This window comes from Xenopus laevis, chromosome 3S (genome assembly GCF_017654675.1).
Source record: "Xenopus laevis strain J_2021 chromosome 3S, Xenopus_laevis_v10.1, whole genome shotgun sequence".
NCBI classification, from domain to species: Eukaryota; Metazoa; Chordata; class Amphibia; order Anura; family Pipidae; genus Xenopus; species Xenopus laevis.
The window spans coordinates 99,485,031-99,506,969 of record NC_054376.1 but is presented as its reverse complement, the minus strand read 5'-3'; the positions used below and the strand labels follow the sequence as shown (position 1 = coordinate 99,506,969).

Genomic DNA, 21,939 nt, shown 5'->3' with positions numbered 1-21,939 from the left:
TGAAACCATTATAGTTTCTGACTCCTAAAAGCACAGCAAAAATCCCCAGTCCACAGAGATGTTGTACGTCTACACTAATCACTCCCTCCCCCTCAGCTAGAGAACAGTCTGTTTTGAGCTAAGGCACAGCTCATTATACAGAGGCTTCTTAGTGGAGAAGTGTTGCCCTGCACTGGTAAAACTGCTGTGTTTACTTCAGAAACACTACTATTGTTTATATAAATAAGCTGCTGTGTAGCAATGGGGGCAGCCATTCAAAGGAGAAAAGGCTCAGGTTACACAGCAGATAAGCTCTGTAGAGCATAATGGTGTTACCTCTATTTAACCTGTGCCATATAGACTTTTTTCAATTTCCTTTGTTTTCCTTACTTGTTTATATGAACTATAGTAGTGTTTCTGAAGCAAACAGATCAGTTTTACCAGTACAGGGCAACCAGGTCTGGACTGGGAGTCAAAATAGATCCTGGGATTCCAAGTACTCAGAGGCCCCAATAGTCCTCCACCTGCCCAATAATAGTGACTGTCTATGGGACCTTAGAGCAGTCCCTCTGGCATTAGCCACAACCCACGGATTGCCAGTCTGGGCCTGAGAGCAACACATGAGATTTTCATTACTTTAAAACACTAACTTCTTGATGTTACTGTTCCTTTAACAGGAATACTGACGTCCTTTTTTTCAATACAAGGCTGTATGTTATTCAATACATAACAATTACTCTGGATGGGAAACAATAGCAGTCATTTCTTCAGCAAAAGAAAAGTCAGGGTAGCTGGCAATTTGCACAATCTTATGTCATGATTTTGCCAATTTCAGCACATTCCTAACTGTTTAAAATCTCCATTACTGTGACAAGTTGAACATCGGTTTCCATGAGCTGAACTGGACAAGCTTATTTAAGTTAGTTACATGATGGGAAACTACACAAAATTCCAAGGGGCCTCTGCCCATTGAAAATAGGCCACAAATATGTCATGTGGTGATAGCTAGCAGAGTAAAAAGTGAATTGTGGGCACAATGGATACTTACCAGGGAAAGCTAATAACCCATGTCAAACCTAGAAAACTAGCATATATTGTTTTGTTTGTGTGTGCAGAAATAGGCCCTCTCTTATTAGGCCCTCTCTTATTAAAGTATCTCATTTAATTTTCCATCTCATCATTACTGTTTATGTTTTCATAGAGAGGCAGGCAGAGCATGGGGTTTTGTTTTGGATTGCAGAGCAGATGCAACTGCAATTTAAAGGAGAATTCAACCCATAGTAATAAAAAAAAAAAACCCTCCCTCCTCTCCAGCCTACCTTCCCCCCTCCCCTGGGCAAATGCCCCTAATTTTTTACTCACCCCTACATGCAGATTCTGGCCTCGGAGTTCACGGCAGCCATCTTCTTCTCCGGTAATCTTCGTGTCTTGATGGCATTTTCGGCACATGCGTAGTTGGAGTAAATTTTTGTTCCCGAACAAACATTTTTCGGAAATCTTTGTGACTTTCGGTGCATGCGCAGTGGTTCGGGACCGGAAGTTTACTCCAACTGCGCATGCGCCAAAACTTCAGAAAAAGGCATGAAGAAAGAAGATGGCTGCCGTGAACTCAAGAGGCCAGAATCTGCAGGGTGAGTAAAAAAATTAGGGGCATTTGCCCAGGGGGAAAGTAGGCTGGAGGGAGGAGGTCTACCCAGGGTAGGGTTTTTTTTTATTTTTTATTACGGGTTGAATTCTCAGCTTTTCCCTTCAGGAAATTTAATGAGGCGTCGAATACCCACCTCCAGGGCTTCTCAGGAATTTTTAGTTACATGCAACTTCAATGAGTGTTTGGAATATTTTATATGGCAGATTTATTTAACATATAAAATACACTTCTTAAATAAGAGTGCAGCCAGTACCAAAGCTGCATTTCTTGTAACCACTGTACAGTCTATGTTGCAAGCATAAGAAAAGCTTTAAGTCAGACATTGCGTTACTTCAGTGGGTGCTTGGTACTGTTTCTCTCACTTGAGGGTGTCACGAGGCTTCATGGCAGTCATAACCACACCAACCATGATAGCAGCAACTGTAAATCCTTGGGCAAGTATACGGGTGCGCATCAGAAGCTGAGACTGACGGGTTTTTCCTTGCTTGAAAGATATGAGGCCATAGGTTAAAGCTCCAGCTGTGGCAAGACACCCTGGAAAGTGCAGAACACAATATCAGATGAATTCATTTACAAAACCTGAATATGCTACATTCCAACTACCACTATGCAGCATTGAGCCTAACAAATCATAAGAACATCAACCACTGCTAAGCAGGCAGTCTAACAGAAGTTAATGGGATACTGTCATGGGAAAAAAACAACTTTTTCAAAACTCATCAGTTAATAGTGCTGCTCCTCAGAATTCTGCACTGAAATCCGTTTCTCAAAAGAGCAAACAGATTTTTTTATATTTAATTTTGAAATCTGACATGGGGCTAGACAGTCAGTTTCCCAGCTGCCCCCAGTCGTGTGACTTGTGCTCGGATAAACTTCAGTCACTCTTTACTGCAAGTTGGAGTGATATCACCCGCTCCCTTTCCCCCCAGCAGCCTAACAACAGAACAATGGGAAGGTAACCAGATAACAGCTCTCTAACACAAGATAACAGCTCCCTGGTAGAATAGCACTCAATAATAAAATCCAGGTCCCACTGTGACACATTCAGTTACATTGAGTATGAGAAACAACAGCCTGCCAGAAAGCAGTTCCATCCTAAAGTACTGGCTCTTTCTGAAAGCACATGACCAGGCAAGTGACCTGAGATGGCTGCCTACACAACAATATTACTATTTAAAAAATACACTTAAACCATCTGTCAAAGCAAGGAGTAAATGGACTGTCGACATGCCCCATTTGAGTGATGAGATGTGGGCGGAGGCAACTGAGGGGCTATATGACTATCTAATCTCCACCAAAGATAAGATGGACAGTACAGAATAATTCACAGGACGTATATCACACCGCTAAGGCTAAAAGTAATGGGTAGGAACCCTACCGCATCATGTCCAAAATGCAATTCTCCAGACTCAGGTTTCTTCCACTTGCTATGGGCATGTCCGGTGGTACATAAATACTGGGCAGAAGTAGTGCAATACATTAATGAACAAGTCCTTTTACCTGGCATTCTTGCCCCGGAGGTATGCTTGCTGGGAGTGTTAGAGGACACGGCCCCACTGATTAAGTCCTACACCCTACTAAAATTACTGTACTTCTATGCCAAAAACATGTGGCAATGAAGCGGATGAGCCCCCTTTCCCCAAAGGTTCAACAATGGGTCCGATTAGTAAACAGTATCCTGCCAGTTATCAAACTAACCTATCTGGCCAGACTGTGCCCCCAAAAGTTTGAAAAGGTTTGGGACCCCTGGCTGGATGTCAATCCAGGGGTAACCCTCTAAGACTACATAGGAACTCGCCTCACGTAATTACTCTTCCAATGCCACTTATTCCCCTCTAAGTTTCCTCCCATTGACTACTGGAACGTGTCTTACTGTATACTCCTGAAGTGTATAACTAAACATGTAATTTTATTTGTATGGTCGTAGCATTGCAACTTTATGTTTGTGTTGTGAAAATGTTAAATAAAAACCTTTAAAAAAAAAACACACTTGTTGGTTCAAGAATTAAATGTTATATTGTAGAGAATTATTTGCAGTGCAAACAGTATAATTTAGAAATAAAAACTACATCATAAAAATCATGACAGAATCACTTTAATATAAAATAATACTGGTGTGCAGGATGTGATGTTTTTTATTGGCTGTCACCTGCTGGAAATCTCCTCTCCTGTTGGCAAAAAAGCACCTGAAATAACCATTTTCTCTTATCTCCCCTCCATCCCTGTATCCCAAGAGATCAGTTTTGGACAACATGGTTATTCAACATCCTTTAAATGCACTTGTTTTGTAACATTAGGCTAATTGACAGATACCTTCATTGCTTCTGTCACTGATATGAAAGGAAATAGAATGCCACCACTGAAGAGCAAAAATGTAAATTTTTGGACAAATCCGCTTGTGGGGAGCAGTGGCAGGCAGCTTCCAATCATGACAAAAAGGCTTAAACATTTCTCTACGGGCTGAAATACTCTGGCAGAAAAAAGGTGTTCATGTGCCGTGATCTTTTTTTCGATAACTTTGTTCCAACTAATTTTGCTAAATGTGTTTTTTTTTTTTATGGGGTTTAAAAATGAAAGAGAGTAAAAAGTAAATAAAGGGAAACGGAAAACTCACATGTAATACGGAATAGTATTTTAGCCCTAGGAGTCAAGAATTAGCATTTCTAGGCTAGCGATGATTTTTACCATCAAAATTTCTGGGGGTACACATGGAGTTAATAATCCAGAATCTGACTTGTGCATCTGTATGCTATTATATTACTTGCAGTAGAGTCCTGCACAGATACATTTCTTGAAACCCGTACCCCAAACAAGCATGTTCCCGCTACCCGACTTGCAATAGGCCAACTAACCGTCCGATGCGGGGGACACGCGAAACGAGAAGTGATGTCACATTTGCCCGGAAGTGCCACCACTCCGACGACAAATCTTCGAAACTAGAACCACAAGGGAGGGATCAAGCCCACACCTTTGTTGGGTACCCAGCCGGGTTACCCGTGGACTGCCTGCACGGCCAAAGAATCTGGGACTTTTAGCCCGAAAACCGACCACTTTTCGTGTATTCTGCTGGTACCTGACCCGATGCAGGACTCTACCTTGCAGTACTGAAAAGGTGCAGACTAGCACATCGTATGGGCCTGTTATTCTTAATATTCTAATTTGTATGGATGTAAAGAAAAACATGCTATTAAGCACAGGAAACCAGTATCAATAATGGCAAACAAAGAGATAATGGAGAAAGAGATCATGAAGTTATATTGTTGCCTTATACTTTGAGGTGGGATAATTTTATTATTTCATGGAAGGGCACTTGCCAGAGATTTTTTTGAGAGAGTGGTGACCACACCCTATTATTTTCTGACCAGGTTGCCGATCACACACCCAACTCTGCTCTGTGCTGCTTGTGTGTCAGATCCACCGGGGAGGGCTTATATGACTTTTTTATGGTAGGATTAGATCAGGGGCCCCCCAACAGATTTTACCCGTGAACCATAATCAAATGCAAACAGTTGGTGAGCAACACAAGCATGCAAAAGGTTCCTGGGCTGCCAAATAATGGCTGTAAATTGGCTCTTTGGTTGCCCATATGTGGACTGGCAGCTACAGGAGGCTCTGTTTGGCTGTACACATGATTTTAATGCAACCAAAACTTGCTTCCAAGCCAGGAGTTTAAAAATAAAGACCTGCTTTGAGGCCACTGAGAGCAACATCCAAGGGGTTGGATGAGCCACTGGTTGGGGATCACTGGTTTAGATGAATTCAGATGATGAGAACTGGAGAGGGGGGCAAAGGCATTTGATAAAAAAAATTGTCATTTTTTTATTAGGGATGCACCGAATCCAGGATTCGGCCTTTTTCAGCAGGATTCGGATTCGAACCAAATCCTAATTTGCATATGCAAATTAGAGGCGGGGAGAGAAATCGAGTGACTTTTTGTCACAAAACAAGGAAGTAAAAAATGTTTTCCCTTCCCACCCCTAATTTACATATGTGGATTCGGTTCAGTATTCGGCCGAATCTTTTGTGAAGGATTCGGGGGTTCGGCCGAATCCAAAATAGAGGATTTGGTGCATCCTTATTTTTTATTACACATGTTCAAATGTTATTTTGTATTAAAACAAACAATTACGAAAAGGTAGTCTACTGAGCCAATGACCAGATTGGGGGTCAAAACCATTATCTATACAATAAGGTATTACTGTACTAGGACACCCACACAGGACCCTGCTTCTCCTTAGTAATGGGTCAATATAACATGCAGCAGAGGCAGCCAGTGGTTACTATTATATATATATATATATATATATATATATATATATATATATATATATATATATATATATATATATATATATATATATATATATATATATATAAAAAAACACAGAGCAGGGCTGCACAGAGATGTCTGCTGCCATGAACACGAAGATTCCATAAATATAGAGAGTGCTAACATAAATGTAAGGGTTTTAGTGCTGGAGCAGGTATTTCTTATAAAGGGAAATTACATTAAAGGGGTGGTTCACCTTTAAGTAAACTTTTAGTGTGTAATAGAATGGCCAATTCTAAGCAATTTTTCCATTATTTATTTTTTTTATAGTTTTATAAATAATTATATAAATTTCTTCCGACTCTTTCCAGCTTTCAAATGGGCGTCGCTGACCCCCATCTAAAAAAAACAAATGCTCTGTAAGGCTATACATTTATTGTTATCGCTAATTTATATTTCTAATCTTTCTATTCAGGCCCTCTCCTATTCATATTCCAGTCTCTTATTCAAACCAATGCATGGTTGCTAGGGTAACTTGGACCCTAGCTACTAGATGGTTTATAATGCAAACTGAAGAGTTGCTGAATAACTAAAAAAAACCTTAAATAATAAATGCAAATTGTCTCATAATATTACTATTTACATCATACTATTAGTTAACTCAAAGGTGATCAACCCCTTTAAGATGACGTTTAGTATGTTATATTCTATGTCAATTCTAAGCAGCTTTTCAATCGGCATCATTATTGACTTTTGATAGTTTTTTTAATTATTTGACTTTTTCTTCTGACTCTCTTAGCTTTCAAACGGGGAGACACTGACCCCCAACTAGAAACAAATGCTCTGTAAGGCTACAAGTGTATTGTTATTGTTACTTTTTATTACTCATCTATTTAGACCTCTCCTGTTCATATCCAGTCTCTTATTGAAATAAATGCATTGTTTCTAGGGTCATTTGGACCCTAGCAACCAGATAACTGACAATGCAAACTGGAGAGCTGCTGAATAAGAAACTAAGTAACTCAAAAACCACAAATAATAAAAAATGAAAACCAATTGCAAATTGTCTCAGAATATCACTCTCTACATCATACTAAACATTCATTTAAAGGTGAACAACCCCTTTAATAAACCTGTGGTTGATTTAAACAGCCCCCAATTATCTCCCACACCTAATGTCACACTCACCAATAGGTACAAACGGGTTCTCCTTCACTTTCCTTATGAATTTGCTCTTGAAGCCCTCACTGTCATACGTACTAGGAGTAAAACCCTCAATCTCCGGCTGCGCCATATTAACACTTCTGAGCCTGTGCCTGCTTCTCTCAAACGCACACAGTCAAGGACAAACACACTCCCGCAGGGCGGAGCCGAGTCGCTCTCTCATCCAATCAGATACGGCATTCAGATGACTTGCCCAGTAAAAAAAAAAGCAATCGAAGGCGTCACAGATAGACTAAGTAAATGGGTGGTGTTGGAGACAACAACCAATAGAAACGAGCTCCCACTAGGTAAAAGTGATTACTCGCTTATTTGCTATTGGTTAGATCAGCCTTTGCGTTTCCCTGACGTTGCGCTTTACACGGCCATGTTTGATTTGGGAAATACTTTATTTCTGCCTTCTTTTAAGCGCATACTCGTTGTTAAGAAATATCAGGTCGAGCCGCTCGGCAGCGCGCCGAGATCAGAGTAGAAACGGCGGTGATTACTGTACTGCTGGGATCAATTATGTTTCAGTTTATGAGCGCCTTGTAATGTGCGGAAGTGTGTCTACCGGAAGTAGGAAGTTGTGCGCTCCAGGTAGTCGGTAAAGATGGCGGCGTTGTGGCAGCTAAGGTTTCTAAGTTTGTTCGTGATGGGACTTAAGGCTTTTGCTGATTTGACAGATGGAAACAGTGAATACTTAAAGAGGGAGCACTCGCTTATCAAACCATATCAGGGTAAGGGAACTTGTGCTTTGCCTTCTGCACAGACACACTGCAGACTATGTCTCCTTATCAGAGATGTCATTATGTTAACTAAACCCATATGAAAGTGATTATGATCCAGTCCCAGCATTTATAAGACCGTATTTCAGCATTAGTAAAACCTATTTCCAAAACGAATCCGTAAAATCAGAAAGCCCTAAAACTAGTGTGTGCAGAAGTAGCATGTCTATTTCATTTACTGGGCTGTGTGCTTCAGGCCTTGTCATGCTAGAAATCTAGGGGACATCCTACCTAGGAATCAAGAAAACTTGTTTTTTTGTTATTTCTGAAATGTTTTTGTTGGAGAGTTGACAAGTTGCAGTGCTTTACACAGATTGGTGAATAAATCCATGTAGCACAGAGAAGATATGCACTCTCCATGCTCTTATCATAGGCTATGAGAAAACATAGGCAGCCTGTTATTTTAAGGGATGTAACCCCTAATTTGGTTACTGTCTCTTTAAAAAGCAATTTACCCTTGGCAATCCAGGGGCTCTGAGTCCCCTTTGCTTATGAAAAGTACTGGGAACTGTAATTTACAGCACAGTGCCTCCACCTAGGGAACACTGAGGAGCACACCACTAGGAAAATAAAACGCACAGTTTGTAAATCGAACAAATATAAACTTTATATAAAACAGTAGTGAAAGAACTTGTGCAATCTAATACACAATGCACTCTTGCACTGGGGACACAAGGGACCTACTTAACTTTCTATTAGGTACCTGACCATTTCTCTAACACAGTTCTTTTTATTATTAAAGTCCAAAACCTCTGAAAAGGGTTAATAACCACACAGTTCAATTGAAATGCCCCTTCCCAAGAGCTCTTATACCCCAGGTAGCACTTCCTTTCCCAAAAGTACCTCTCCCTTTTGATCTTAACAGCCGCTCCAACGTAGCAGGTAAATTCACAAGACCTGTCCTCAAATTGGGGCCCCACGTTTGTATCCTTGCCAGTATCCTCCCTTGGGGGCTTACTCACCAGGGTGCTGTCAGAGGCAGTCACATTGGTGAATACAGGCAACTCTGCAGCAGGATCAATCTCACCAGTGGCACCTTTCACCTCCTGAGTCTCTAGCAGCTTGGCAGGGAACAGGATGGGCTCTCTCTGTACTTATACTGATGCAACAGCTTGGTCAGTCTCACAAGAACTGGTTCTGGCTGGATGTTTTAGCATACAACCCCTGTTAAGCTCTGTTGGAGACCATGTACAAAAGGCTCCAAAGTCAGGCACTCCCTCTCTCCCAAGGATGCACTGGGCGCCCAGCCAATTGGATGGCTCCCCAGCCTGTAACTAGGTAGGATGATGTCACAGACAGAAAAACAGGAGAAGAATTTGTCTGATCCCCTACAGGGACATGACCCTTTGGTTCTTTTATGGTCTTATAAACACCATAAGAGCAAGGTCAAAATGACCTTTCATGCTATTATGAGGTAAAAGGTTATTTTACCTCATTGAATGAAATATCTCTCCAATGCTTTGAATGTCAAAATGTTTGTTTTCATTTGTTTTTTGTCAGGAGTGGGATCCGGCGCAATGCCAATGTGGGATTTCAGTGGAAGCACAATGTTAACCAGTCAATATGTTCGTCTCACTACTGATGAGAGGAGCAAAGAAGGCTCTATCTGGAATAGATTAGTAAGAAGCATCTAATTAGTTTAGATTCATAGGTAAAGTGCATCACTTTATTCTTATAATGTTTTATTGCGTCCTAGCCCTGCTTTTTGAAAGACTGGGAATTGCATGTTCAGTTCCGGATCCATGGATCTGGAAAGAAAAACCTGCATGGAGATGGTTTTGCCCTGTGGTATGCAAGGGATCGATTACAGCCTGGTAAGTAACATAGGAGTTTTGTATCTTATTTGTATTTTCTGTTTGGCAGTGTACTTAATAAACTCATCTTATCTCTTTGTTTTAAAGGGCCTGTTTTTGGAAACCAAGATAAGTTTCATGGTCTGGCAGTGTTTTTGGACACTTATCCCAATGATGAAACAACAGAGGTGATGTGAATATATTTTACGTTGGTATTGTGTGGGTGACTAGAATATTGTAGGATTCCTGTTTTTTATTTAAAGTATATGTTTCTTATAGTTAAACAAAGGTTGTCATACAAATAATGTTCGTATAGCCACCCAGAAGATTTTTCATTTAGGGTTATCCCTCAAAAAGGCATTTTGAATGCCAAATGACCTAAAATGGTTTTGACTATAATGGGAATTGCTGTATGCAAGGTACAACCTGCACTATTTTCAGGACAATTCCAGTAGTAGCCAGTTGAAATGTATCTTCAATGTTTTGGCACTGCACATTTTCCTGGAAAACATTGCAATGATGACACTGTTCACCACAACATTTATTATCCTCGCTTTCTAAACACTTGTTCTGCGACTTCTATACTATTCAGCAAGTCAGTCATGTGTATCACTAAAATGAAAATTTCATAGATGTTATCAATGCAATATGATTATGAAATGGAAGTGACCTTCCCTGCAAAGCTCCAAGCATCAATTAAGTTATTGAGGTAAAAATGTTCCCATTTGAAAAAAAGGGAGCAGCACTCTGGTTAAAAAAAATAAATAAATAAAAAAAAATTCATCCTTTTCAAACCCACTTCAAACTGATTCTCACTCATATATTTAACTTTGTAGCGTGTTTTCCCTTACATCTCTGTAATGGTGAACAATGGCTCCCTGGAGTATGACCACAGCAAAGATGGACGAACAATAGAACTGGCAGGCTGCACAGTTGATATCCGCAACAAGAATCATGACACCTTCCTTGCTATTCGCTATTCTCAGGGGCGTCTTACGGTGAGGAAGCCCTATTTTCTGCTACAGCTGACAATGATAATCTCCACTTAAAAATCTTGTTTTATTCACTATTCGCCCTGGTTTCCTTGAAGGTGATGACTGATATTGAAGATAAGAATGAATGGAAGAATTGTCTAGATATATCTGGGGTCCGCTTACCAACTGGTTATTATTTTGGAGCATCTGCTGCAACCGGAGATTTATCAGGTTGGTGATTACTTATGAGGCCACAGTCCAGTTTTACCTTTGTCATTAAACTTTGTTTTTATGTTTTCGTTTTATCACAATGCTTCACATTTTTAAATTAAGTTGTATTCTTTTCTTATTAGATAATCATGATATAATTTCAATGAAGCTTTACCAGCTGATGGTTGACCATTCATCAGATGATGAGAACATTGACTGGACTAAGATAGAGCCCAGTGTAAGCCTGCTAAAGTCTCCCAAGGGTGAGTATAAGATTTAGTGAATCAATAAAACATGGATATAACATGGCACTTTGCTTATGGAGCTTTGATATCTACTTGGGAAAGGAGACAAGACAGATATGAGTTGACCAAATGCAGGGCACTTTTCTCTTGCCTAGATTGGGGGACACAGGCACCATGGGGATGAAGATCCTGTTGCTTGGAGAAAGGACACTAAAAAGTTAAAGTGGCTCCTGCTCTGGGCTTCATCCCCGCCTACCTCCTCAATCCCCAGATCTCTTTTAGTGTCCTCAGAAGGAAGACGGACACTTCGTGGCTGGGAACAATGGTACAGATTTCAGTATCATGCCACAACTGGGGGTCAGTGTTTCTTTTCCAGAACCCCTCCAGCCAAGGACTTCTGATCTGAAGATGCTCTGTAGCCTTCCCGCTCTACGGAGGCTGCAGGCTGGGGGCTCCCCCCACACTACACTGGGCAACTGGTTCCCGCTCCCCGGACCCTGCACCAGTAGCCACAACGGAGGGTACACCTTTTATTGAGCATTCCTGGCTGGAACGAGGAGGTTGCATGTTAGCTCTGCAGAAAGGCATTTAGTTTCACTTTCACTTCTATTTTCAGACAGAGAATTCCCTACAGGGGGACATAAGACACAGCTTCTTCTATATTTTTCTCCCTCGTGCGCCTGTGACTGCATATTTACCTTTCTTCCCGGGTTCCCAGCGACCTTTTGCGCCACTATCTGGCTCTGCATCTTGTCATTGCGCACGCACCTCACGGGCGCCATCCTACTAAGGTACTATACCAAAGCCCGGAAAACTTCTCTGGCGGCCATTTGGGATCCGCATTTCTCCAGCACTGAGTTTCCAGCCTCACTGTCTCTCACAGGGAACAACAGGGCACCATTCCTTCGTACCTTGGTGAACAGGTAGTTACACTTCCCTTATCTCTCTCTCTATCTTAACACTTCCCTCTCTCTATGAGACCTATTGTGGGGTTTTTTCATTACTTCCATCTGTCTCCACAGATCACACTCTAAGGGAGAGGTGGTTCACTCCTCTGGACTCTCCTAATATCCCCCAATATCCTTACTGGGTGGCACTACATAGTATAGCCATGACAGGCAGGACGGATGACCAGTCCCTTCCCAAGCAGGTAACTGCACGTACCACCAATGCAATTTCGTATTTGGCATGTGCTACTTGCAAACCTAAATTTGCTAGCGTTTTGGCTGAGCCAATATATGAAGCCTGTAAGCCTGTAGCAGTCACTGCACAATTACAATCCCACACAGCCCTACCAGCCAGCTCTGCTTCGGCTAATCAAACGAGCTCGGATTCTGAATTGGTGTGCTATCTCTAGCGGGTCTACAGAACCTAGCCAGAATACCAGAGACTCTAGATAAGGTCCTACAGCACCTATCTACACAGCCTCACAGACCGGTCACTCAGCAGTCGGCCACAAAGCGACCTCCCCTTTCCCCACCTGTATCGCCTGATGAACAGGTAGAGGCATCAGGGGAAGAGGGACAGATCCTATCCGGAGATGAATGCCCCTAGATCACAAAGAGAGGTTGAGAGCCTGATTCAGGCAGTATTACAGGCACTATGTCTAGTAGACAACCCGCCTTCAGCAGAGCCAACCAAAAACATTTTCAAGAGTCAAGAAGTCCTTTGGTCTTCACCCCCAGCAGTGGACCCACCAGTCTCGATACTGTCAAAGACCACCACCATTCCAGAACACAATGCGACTTCCTTTAAGGATCCTGTCGACAAACATCTTGAGGGTTTCTGCAAGGCAATTTCACAGCAGCAGGCGGAGCTCTCTGACCTATTTTGCCACCGCATGGGTATCCAGGGCAATGGAGGTTTGGGTGGAACAGGTGGCCCAACTCATTAGCTCAGAAGGCCCCTCCACAGACCTCCTTCCAGCTCAGATAGCGGACACAAACACACATATATATGCGAAGTGGCCTTGGATGCGGTTAAACTCAATGCAAGGACTTTGGCGCACAATCCATTGCAGCCAGACGTTTCCTTTGACTAAAGAAATGGTCAACAGATCTTACCTCAAAGTGGTCTCTCTCAGATTTTCTCCCATTTCTCGGAAAACAACTTTTTGGTACTGAACCAGAGAAGGTAATTTCTCAAGCTACAGGAAGCAAGAGCACTTAACTTCCACAAAACAGACCCAAAAGGACTACCTTCAAAAGGCAACCATTTTTTCATCACCAAAATCAGAGGCAAAGGTCCCAACATGAAAAACAACAAGCTCCAACCCGCCCCAGATTCCAGTGAAGGGAGAGCACTTCTTGGTCAGGAAGCAGAGCTGCACCTAAGCCCATACAGGACAAACAGCCTCCATATGAGGAGTTGCCCACCCCCGAAAGCTCCCTTAGGCGGACGCTTAAGTCAGTTTTGGGAGGTGTGACGGCAGAGAGTACTGGACCCCTGGGTCCTACAGATCATATCCCAGGGCTATCTCATAGAATTCGCTCATATCGGAGAACCCAGGCACTCAGTGTTCCAAGGGGTTCTACATGCCCTGACCGCCTCTGAGGTAGTACAGGCGGTCCCTCAAAGGGAAAGGGGTTTTGGTTTCTACTTAAACCTATTTATGTTACCAAAAAATGACAGATCTTTTCGCCCAGTGCTAGACCTAAAGGCACTAAAGTACAGTGTAAAGAAGCAACACTTTAATATGGAATCCATTGTCAGTTCTAATGTCCCTGGACTTAGAGAATTTGATGGTGGTGATTGACATCAAAGATGCACACTTGCATCCCAACCACCACCAGTGTTCCTTCGCTTTTCAGTGGCAGGAGAACATTGGCAATTTGTGGCACTCCCCTTCGGACTATCCTCCGCGCCAAGGGTATTCACCAAGGTCATGCATGCGGCTCTAGAGGACCTGCGACTGGCACTGGCCGCAACTCCTCTCCAGACAGTGATGCAAATACTAACGCTGTTAGGCTGGCAGATAAACTTCCAAAAATCTTGACTCATACCTTCTCAGAATACAGATTATTTAGGGCTTGTCCTAAATTCTTCAGTGGGAAGAGCCTTCCTTCCCCAATCCAAGATCACCTCAATGCAGGGGCTCCTGTCCGTTCTGCAGAAAGAGGATCAGGTGCCTTTACGATTTGCCATGAGAGTGCTGGGGACTATGGTGTCATCCCGCAATTCCATACACGCAGCTCCACACCAGAGCCTTACAGAGGAGGAACCGAGCGGACCAAAACCACAGGATTCCCCTATCAGAACTAGTTTGAACCTAAATCAATTAGTGGCTTCGACCAACAGCACTTCAGTCAGGAAAACCCTTCCTCAATCACCAGTGGAGAGTCATCACAACAGATGCCAGTCTACAAGGTTGGGGAGGAGTATTGGGAGACCTAACAGTGCAGGGATGTTGGTCACAGAAAACAACTACTCCCCATCATCATACTGGAATTAAGAGCAATACAACCTCTGATTGCTCCACTGGTCAGACCGACTTCAAGATCTACTTGTAAGAATACAGTCAGACAATGTAACAGTGGTGGCTTACATCAACCACAGGAGGCACAAGAAGTCAAGCGGCCCTCCCAGAAGTGGACAATTGGGATAGCAGATTTTCTCAGCCGAGAGACCTTAGATCAGGGCGAGTGAAGCCTACACCCAGAGGTTTGATTCTGGCAAGGTGGGGCACTCTGGAAGTAGACTTAATGGCATCCAGCTACAACAACAAGCTTCCGAGGTTCATCGCAAGAAGCAATGACCCGCTGGCCCTAGCAGTGGACACACTGGTGGTTCCGTGGCAGTTTCACCTAGCATATGTCTTCCCACCGCTGGTACTTCTGCCAAGGGTAATCAAGAAAAGACAAGAAAGGGTAAAAACACTTCTAGTGACACCCTACTGGCCACACCGCACTTGGTTCGCAGAGTTTATAAGTTATCAGTGGACGCACCATTCCACTCTAGACAGAAGGGATCTGTTATCTCAGGGACTGATCTTCCACCCAAGTTGACCATGGCTGGCTTTAACGGCATGGCATTTAAAGCCCTAATCCTAGCCAGATCAGGAGTTCCAACCAACCTTACTAAGGGCCAGAAAGCCCGTCTCTGCACGCATCTACCATAGGGTATGGAGGACATTCATATCCTGGTGTGAATCTAAAGCAAAAGACCCACAGTCTTGGGACGAAGGTAGCCTTTTGTTATTCCTTCAGTAGGGTTTAGACAAAGGGCTGGTGCTCAGCTCAATGAAGGTTCAGGTATCAGCCTTATCCATCGCTTTTCAGCAGCAGCTTGCAATGCTGCCCAACATCAAGACCTTCCTCCAGGGAGCATTGAGGATGATGCCTCCATACCGTCATCCAATCCCTCCCTGGGATCTCAATATGGTACTTTCCATATTGCAGGAGCAACCTTTTCGAGCCATTGGGTCAATTCCATTACCTCTGCTGACTGTTAAGGTAGTTTTTCTATTAGCCATCACTTCAGCTAGATGAGTTTCTGAACTAGCCGCTCTATCCTGTCGCCACCATTTTTGATTTTTCACAAGGACTGGTGGTTCCTTCATTTTGTCCTGAACCAAAGACAAAGTTGGAACAGAAGTTACACAACCTAGATGTGGTTTGTTCTCTCAGAACATACACCAGGGCTATCAAGAGCATAAGGAAGGTGGGCAACCTCTTTGTCTTACCAGAAGGACCACAGAAAAGCCTTAAGGCATCTAAGACCACCATTGCCAAGATGGATTAGGTCAGCAATCTTGAAGGCCTATGAGGTAAGGCCACACCCTTCCGGGTTCAGCTCATTCTACTCGTTTGCTCAGCACTTCTTGGGCGGTTTGGCATCAGCAGAACAGGTCTGTAGGGCTGCAGTGTGGTCATCCACACACACCTTTTTCCAAATTCTACAAGGTGCATACATTCGCCTCAGCCAAAGCGGGCTTCGGGAGGAAAGTGTTGCAGGTGGTAATTCCATGAACACTAAGGGTAAAAAGTCCCACCCTCATGGGTAGCTTTGGGATGTCCCCATGGTGCCTGTGTCCCATCTTAAGAATATATTTCCCTGTAAGTAGCTTTGCCTTGGTTTTTTTATGCCGAGTTCTCTGATTGGAAAAACTTGGTGATCGTTATATCATAAAACTCAGTAGTGTGATTTTTTTTTTTTTTCTTTTTTTTTTTTTTTGTTCCTCCTGAGGGTGCAAGCAAAATCGTTTTTGTCACACAGCTCATAAAATGCATCTTTGCTATGTTGTGGACAGTAGTTGTATGGTAAGCAAGTATGATGCAGCATCATGTTTGCTTTTTATTAGATTTGTTCAATAACTTATAGCTGTCACTGTATGTACCTGCAGTGAATATGTGCTACAAAGGGTACCAATTCCCTTCATTAACATTTGAATTGCTGCATGTTAAACACATTATATGTAGTGATTTGACTTAATCAAACAAAATGCCTTCTTCCACAATTTTTCACAGTTAAGCATGATTGCTGCAACGTCAGTTAAGGGAAATGCGTCTTCATGATATTTATCATCCATGGTAGTGCAGACTTCCCAATAGTGACAATCTTGTGTGCCATCACTCTTAACAGGCTCCAAGCAATTTTAATTTTACCTGCCTGTAACTAACTCAAGTTATTTAGCCAATTGTTTTAACAGGGGGGAGGGGGTGTATTGAATTGTGAGTATGATAATTGTTGTGGCTATATAGTTAAGTTGGATTGAAAAAAAGACCAAAGTCCATCAAGTTCAACACCCCCAAATGAAACCTAGCGCACATACCTATACACACCCACTGAAACTATATGTACACTATTATCTATATTAATGGCTCAATCCGAAGATGATTATATTTTCTTGCACTTTGAGCATCAGCAATTTAGCAATTTAGACAAAGTATGAGGGTGTAGCCTATTTTGTGTCCACCTGCACTATTAGTAGTGCTGTTTTATTGATATGGCAGATTTTTGTTATGCAAAACTGCAAATGAAGGAATATTCTGAAAAAAATTTTTGTTCTATGTACGGAAAAATTAAAGGAGGAGATGTTAAAGCATGGGACAGAAGGAAGTTCTAACAAAAAAAAAAACATTATTTAAAAAAAAAAAAAAAACATCGATATGGTGGAAAGGTCATGATGTTTATTTGGGGTTTATCAGAGAAATTCAAACTTGCCAAAATTATTATTTTATTGAATAACAGTACTTCACATTGGCCATTGCTTCCCCATCTTACAGTCCAGGAAGATAACTTAATCAATCCACCCCCCTAATGTAATGGCAGCTTGTTCCCCAAATATTTCTTGACAAGCTTCAATAAACAAACCTATAAATTAATATTGGGAGGGGTGTGTGGGAAAATCACTGCAGCCTGGTGTCATGTGTACCTCTTTACATGAGAGGTACACATGCTTATATACACGTTTCCATGTTTGTAATAACTTACCCGTGTTTTATTTTCTTTAGATAATGTCGATGACCCAACTGGGAATTACCGCAGTGGCCCACTGACAGGCTGGAAGGTTTTCTTGCTACTGCTTGCTGCCCTTCTGGGTATTATTGTGTGCGCTGTTGTAGGAGCTGTTGTGTTCCAAAAACGTCAGGAAAGGAACAAAAGATTCTACTGATCAGACTCTGGCAGATGAAGTAAATGCCCATAATGCAAATGTGAACATATGGATTGGACAGATTTCTTAAGTAGGCTAAAAAATAATGTATCGTCATAACTTTTCATTGATGGTTGAAAGAATCATAATATTAAGAAGGGGGTGGGAAAGGCTCGAGCTGAGCTGTTTTTTCTGTTTTATTTGATCCATTTTGATTATATATTGACAACCTACATTTTACTTGCATTTGCTATGAAACTCTCTTGGACAAGCAAAAGGAAATGCCAGCTTTGCAGTTAGATGTTGCTACATTCTTTACATGCAACTCATGTACCACCTGCTCTGTAATTCAGCTTCCCAGCAGCAGAATTTTGTGGATATTGCTGCTCGGATTGAGCAAGTTATGGAAAGCACAAATTCATCCCTGGAACCTTCATGGAGAAAGGCTTGGCTGTTCAGTCCTCTTCTGGTTTTTTGCTGGTGGCAAAATGTTTACATGAAATGAATTGGGGAAAAGGACTTTCAGCTTTTGTCTGCACTACATATTCCTTCAATATCCTGGGAATGATTTGAAGCCACTAGATGCAATGCAAGCTTTTTGGGGACGGGCTTTATGTTTTTAAGAAAATGAATGGAGGTGAGTCTAGTAAAAGTATGGACAGTTGGACTGTGACTGAGATTGTTGCCAATTAAAGAAAAGAGGAAAACAAACCATTTTCTTCGCTTTTTTTCTTTTTTGCTTGACAAAACAAAATGCAATGTTTAACCCAGCCAGACTGGAAACTTTGAATTCTCCTCCAAAACTGTTTCTATGACTGCAGTATGAGTGTCAGCTGAGACCCTCACAGGAAGGGCTGCATACATTAGTCTCTGGGCTAATGCCAAAGTGCTAATGACAATTGCTGACTCTATGGCTAGAACTGGACCTTATAAATGTGAGTGAGTGATGGACTGCACCATGACACTTGGCAGTACAACCTATTGCTATGAGCCCACTCCCTGTGCATATTAGAAAAAGTTCTCTTTCTGTTACCAGCAGCCTAACAAATTGTAAGAAATACCAGAACATATATAGGAGCACTTCAGCGAAAGGGACCCTGCATGGGAGTTCTAGAGAATTTCTAGCTGTGCTACATCCTTACATAATGTCTCCCACCTGTCCCTGACATTATTATGATTAAAAGTAAATGTATACAAGTATCTATACAATGTATAGAAATAAAAGTCTGGAAAAGTTTTCACGGATAATGATGATTTGAGAATAAACAAGATCTGATGGGGAATGCATAGAAATACATGTGGGGTGATTTCAGGTGGTTTTTCACCAGGCAAACTAATGGCCACAATTGTGTATTTGCGACAGCACAAACCAAAGAACATGAATATTACGATGCGAAAAAGCCCCAATCATAGCCACTATACTGCAAAAAAAAAATGCATATTCTACTACTGAACAATTATTCAAATAACAGTTGACTTTGGGAGGCACATTTATCAAAGGTCAAATTTCGTGTTTTTTTTTTAAAACGCCCATAAACTTGACCAATCGAAATTTATTATCAAAATCTATTATTTTTCAACTCAAACTCTATCAAACTCTATTCGAGTTTTTTGTCAGGAAGGCTGCAAAGAACTCCAAATTGATCCCTAGACTTGACTTGACTTAAACAGCAATTCAGCAGGTTTTAGGTGGCGAATAGTTAAATTTAAGTTTGATAAATCTCGAAAATCAAATTCAAATTTTTTAAAAAAACTCGAATCGAATTTGAATAACTTCATTGTCGAATTTGACCGTTTTGACCATAAAAAAATCTTGAAAATTAAAATTTTTCAATTCGGCCCATACCTTGTCTCAAGGCTTTAGAAGATTCCAGTACACTTGCATTCCATATCCTATACCTATATCTTTTCTGTAATCCAATGTCACCATTGTTATCACTGGTCAGAATATTTGACCCTTGAGAGCATTTGGGAGACAGGCAACTGCCTTTGACATCAGTTTGGAGTAATTCCCAGTGCTTGGCCTTTCACCAGCAGTGTTACTGGAATTGCTCAATGTGTGATTATAAGTATAATTATGCGATCATATAAAAATATGAAATCTGAATCTTTAGATTTATTGCATTTGGCTTTTTTTAGGAGCTTTGAACACAATGTTTTAACTGGGTTGGGCCTAGAGGCCCATCTAGCTATTTCAATTATTATTTTTATTTTCTTTAAAAATTTTATTTTTAGCTTTGCTGGGCCTAGGTCGGGTGCTGTGCATGGTTAGTACCTGTTTACTGGGAGAAGATTAGGCAAAGGGAAGGCAGCAACTTGTAGTCTTGTTCTTGGGTTTGGCAAGTGCAAGTGCAGATATGAATAAATATAAAAGTAAAATAAAAGAAGAGAAAATAATAATTGAAAAAACCTAGATGACCTCTTGTGACTCCTGGTATACTCGTGACCCCTGCTCAGCAGCTTAGATAAAAATAAATATAAAAGAATGAGAAAATAATATAAATACAAATAATAAATGGAGCTAGAGAGGCTTCTTGTGTCTCCAGGTGCACCCATGTCCCTGACCTGCTCAAATGAAAGAAGACAGAATGAGTCCTTTACTGAAATTTAGGGCGTTTTTGCCCTGCACTCCTGTGTTCTGTTTTAATCTGTTCAGCCGCAGGAGAGCGCAGGACTAAACGCACCTGATTCTTATTTATTGGCACTTACTCATGACTTAAATGTCGAACACTGGTGGGATGTAACATGCTGCGTTTTACCCGTGTTCTGCACTTACATGTGGTGTTCTGAGTATGCACCCATAAGTAAGAATTGGATGTGTCTAATCTTGCGCTTTAAATGGAACGCAGGGCAGGGCAAAAATACCCTTAAGTAAAAACCCTAATCCACCCTTTCCTGCTTGCTACAGAGGCTGTAAAGGTCCACTTAACATTTAACTTATACTTCCAGATCAGGATAGCATAGGGGTGCCTGTGGAAAATTTCGTTTAGGAGCCTCACATCTCATTAATCTGCCACTGTTTTTTAGGGCCCTTACACACTGGTGTTCTGGGCTGTGCTCCCCTGTGTTCCTTTTTAAAGGAGAATTCCACCTGTGGGAAAAAAAACCCTCCTTCCCCCACCCCAGGTAGACCCCCCCCCAGGCTAACTAACCCCCCTGGGGAAATGCCCCATACTTTATACTTACCCCCTTGGCGCAGATTCTTCCAGTGGAGTTGCACGCATCCATCTTCCGGCACCTTAGTAAGCTGACTGGGAGATATTTCTGCGCAGTTGGAGTAGTTTGCTGGTTTGCGACAACTGCGAATGCGCGGAACTGCCGATCTCCGAAGCAGCTTACAGTGGAGCCGGAAGATGGATGCCTGCAACTCCACTGGAAGAATCTGCGCCGAGGGTTAAGTATAAAGTATGGGGCATTTCCTCAGGGGGGCAGTTAGCCTGGGGGGAGGAGGGTGGGGGGGTCTACCTGGGTTTGTGGTACAGGGTTTTTTTCCCACAGGTTGAATTCTCCTTTAAGCTGTTCAACTACAGTGGCTCAGACACCCAATTCTTACCTATGCTTCAGTCCTCAATGCAAGTAAGTGCTTATATAGGTTGTGAGGACAGCACCAAAGGTAAGAATTGAGTGCCTCTGGGCCTGCACTCCCCTGCGGTCAAATGACTTTAAACAGAATGCAGGAGAGCTCAGCCCAGAACACCCATGTGTAAGAGCCCTTATGTAGACCAACAAACACCTGTGCTAGCACTTGTCATTCAATATGTTCCAGGATTTCCAGGTAATTATCACCTGACAAGTGCTGACACAGGTGTTTTTCTAGCAATTCCAATACAAGTTTGTTGGGGCATTTCTGGGCTTTTTCGCACCTCGATTCTCAGCTATGGTGTTCATTGTGCCCACACAGCACTTTATTCTTCCTTAAGCACTTCTAACACTTAATAATGAGCATTACTTTATGCACTGAAAGATAATTTACTGTTAGCCTGAACTGGTAAAAACTCTGCTTCAGAATTACAGCTATAGTCAGGGCCGTTTTAATATGCAAAAGGGGCATTAGCCCAGGACCCACAATGTCATGGTGGCCCACCAGCAGACATGTTGCCTTCGTTCTTTTCTGTTGCGGCTTCTTAATTCTTCTCCGGAGCGGTCTTCTTCGCTATTTTCCCTTGTTGCTTCTTTGTTCTTTTCCCTCGCATCTTCTTTGTTCTTTTCCGTCGTGGTTTCTTCATTCTTTTCTGTTGCG

At 42.0% G+C, this 21,939-nt stretch overlaps 2 protein-coding genes and 1 long non-coding RNA gene across 3 annotated transcripts; 2 read left to right on the top strand and 1 right to left on the bottom strand.

Moving 5' to 3' along the window:
• Positions 1-1,815: 1,815 nt before the first annotated feature.
• Positions 1,816-7,649, bottom strand: higd2a.S (HIG1 hypoxia inducible domain family member 2A S homeolog). Its single transcript, NM_001094359.1, is given in 2 exon segments — positions 1,816-2,161; positions 7,086-7,649. Coding segments are annotated over 2 exon segments (282 nt in total). The 5' UTR covers positions 7,192-7,649; the 3' UTR covers positions 1,816-1,985.
• Positions 7,650-7,704: 55 nt separating this feature from the next.
• lman2.S (lectin, mannose-binding 2 S homeolog) lies at positions 7,705-18,410 on the top strand. Its single transcript, XM_018256089.2, has 8 exons — positions 7,705-7,837; positions 9,386-9,504; positions 9,582-9,699; positions 9,787-9,866; positions 10,515-10,676; positions 10,769-10,883; positions 11,006-11,125; positions 17,560-18,410. Exons 1-8 carry the CDS (start codon positions 7,711-7,713, stop codon positions 17,718-17,720), a joined length of 1,002 nt encoding a protein of 333 aa, XP_018111578.1. The 5' UTR covers positions 7,705-7,710; the 3' UTR covers positions 17,721-18,410.
• Positions 11,132-15,174, top strand: LOC121402203. Its single transcript, XR_005966689.1, has 2 exons — positions 11,132-12,030; positions 12,130-15,174. It is a non-coding gene; the product is annotated as an uncharacterized LOC121402203 (long non-coding RNA).
• Positions 18,411-21,939: the final 3,529 nt, after the last annotated feature.

Bases quoted from the DNA above. Each gene is read 5' to 3' on its own strand.
- lman2.S (XM_018256089.2), top strand. From the start codon at position 7,711: ATGGCGGCGTTGTGGCAGCTAAGGTTTCTAAGTTTGTTCGTGATGGGA. The intron at 9,505-9,581 runs GTAAGAAGCATC...ATTGCGTCCTAG, and splicing joins GCTCTATCTGGAATAGATTA to CCCTGCTTTTTGAAAGACTG. The intron at 9,867-10,514 runs GTGATGTGAATA...TTAACTTTGTAG, and splicing joins CCAATGATGAAACAACAGAG to CGTGTTTTCCCTTACATCTC.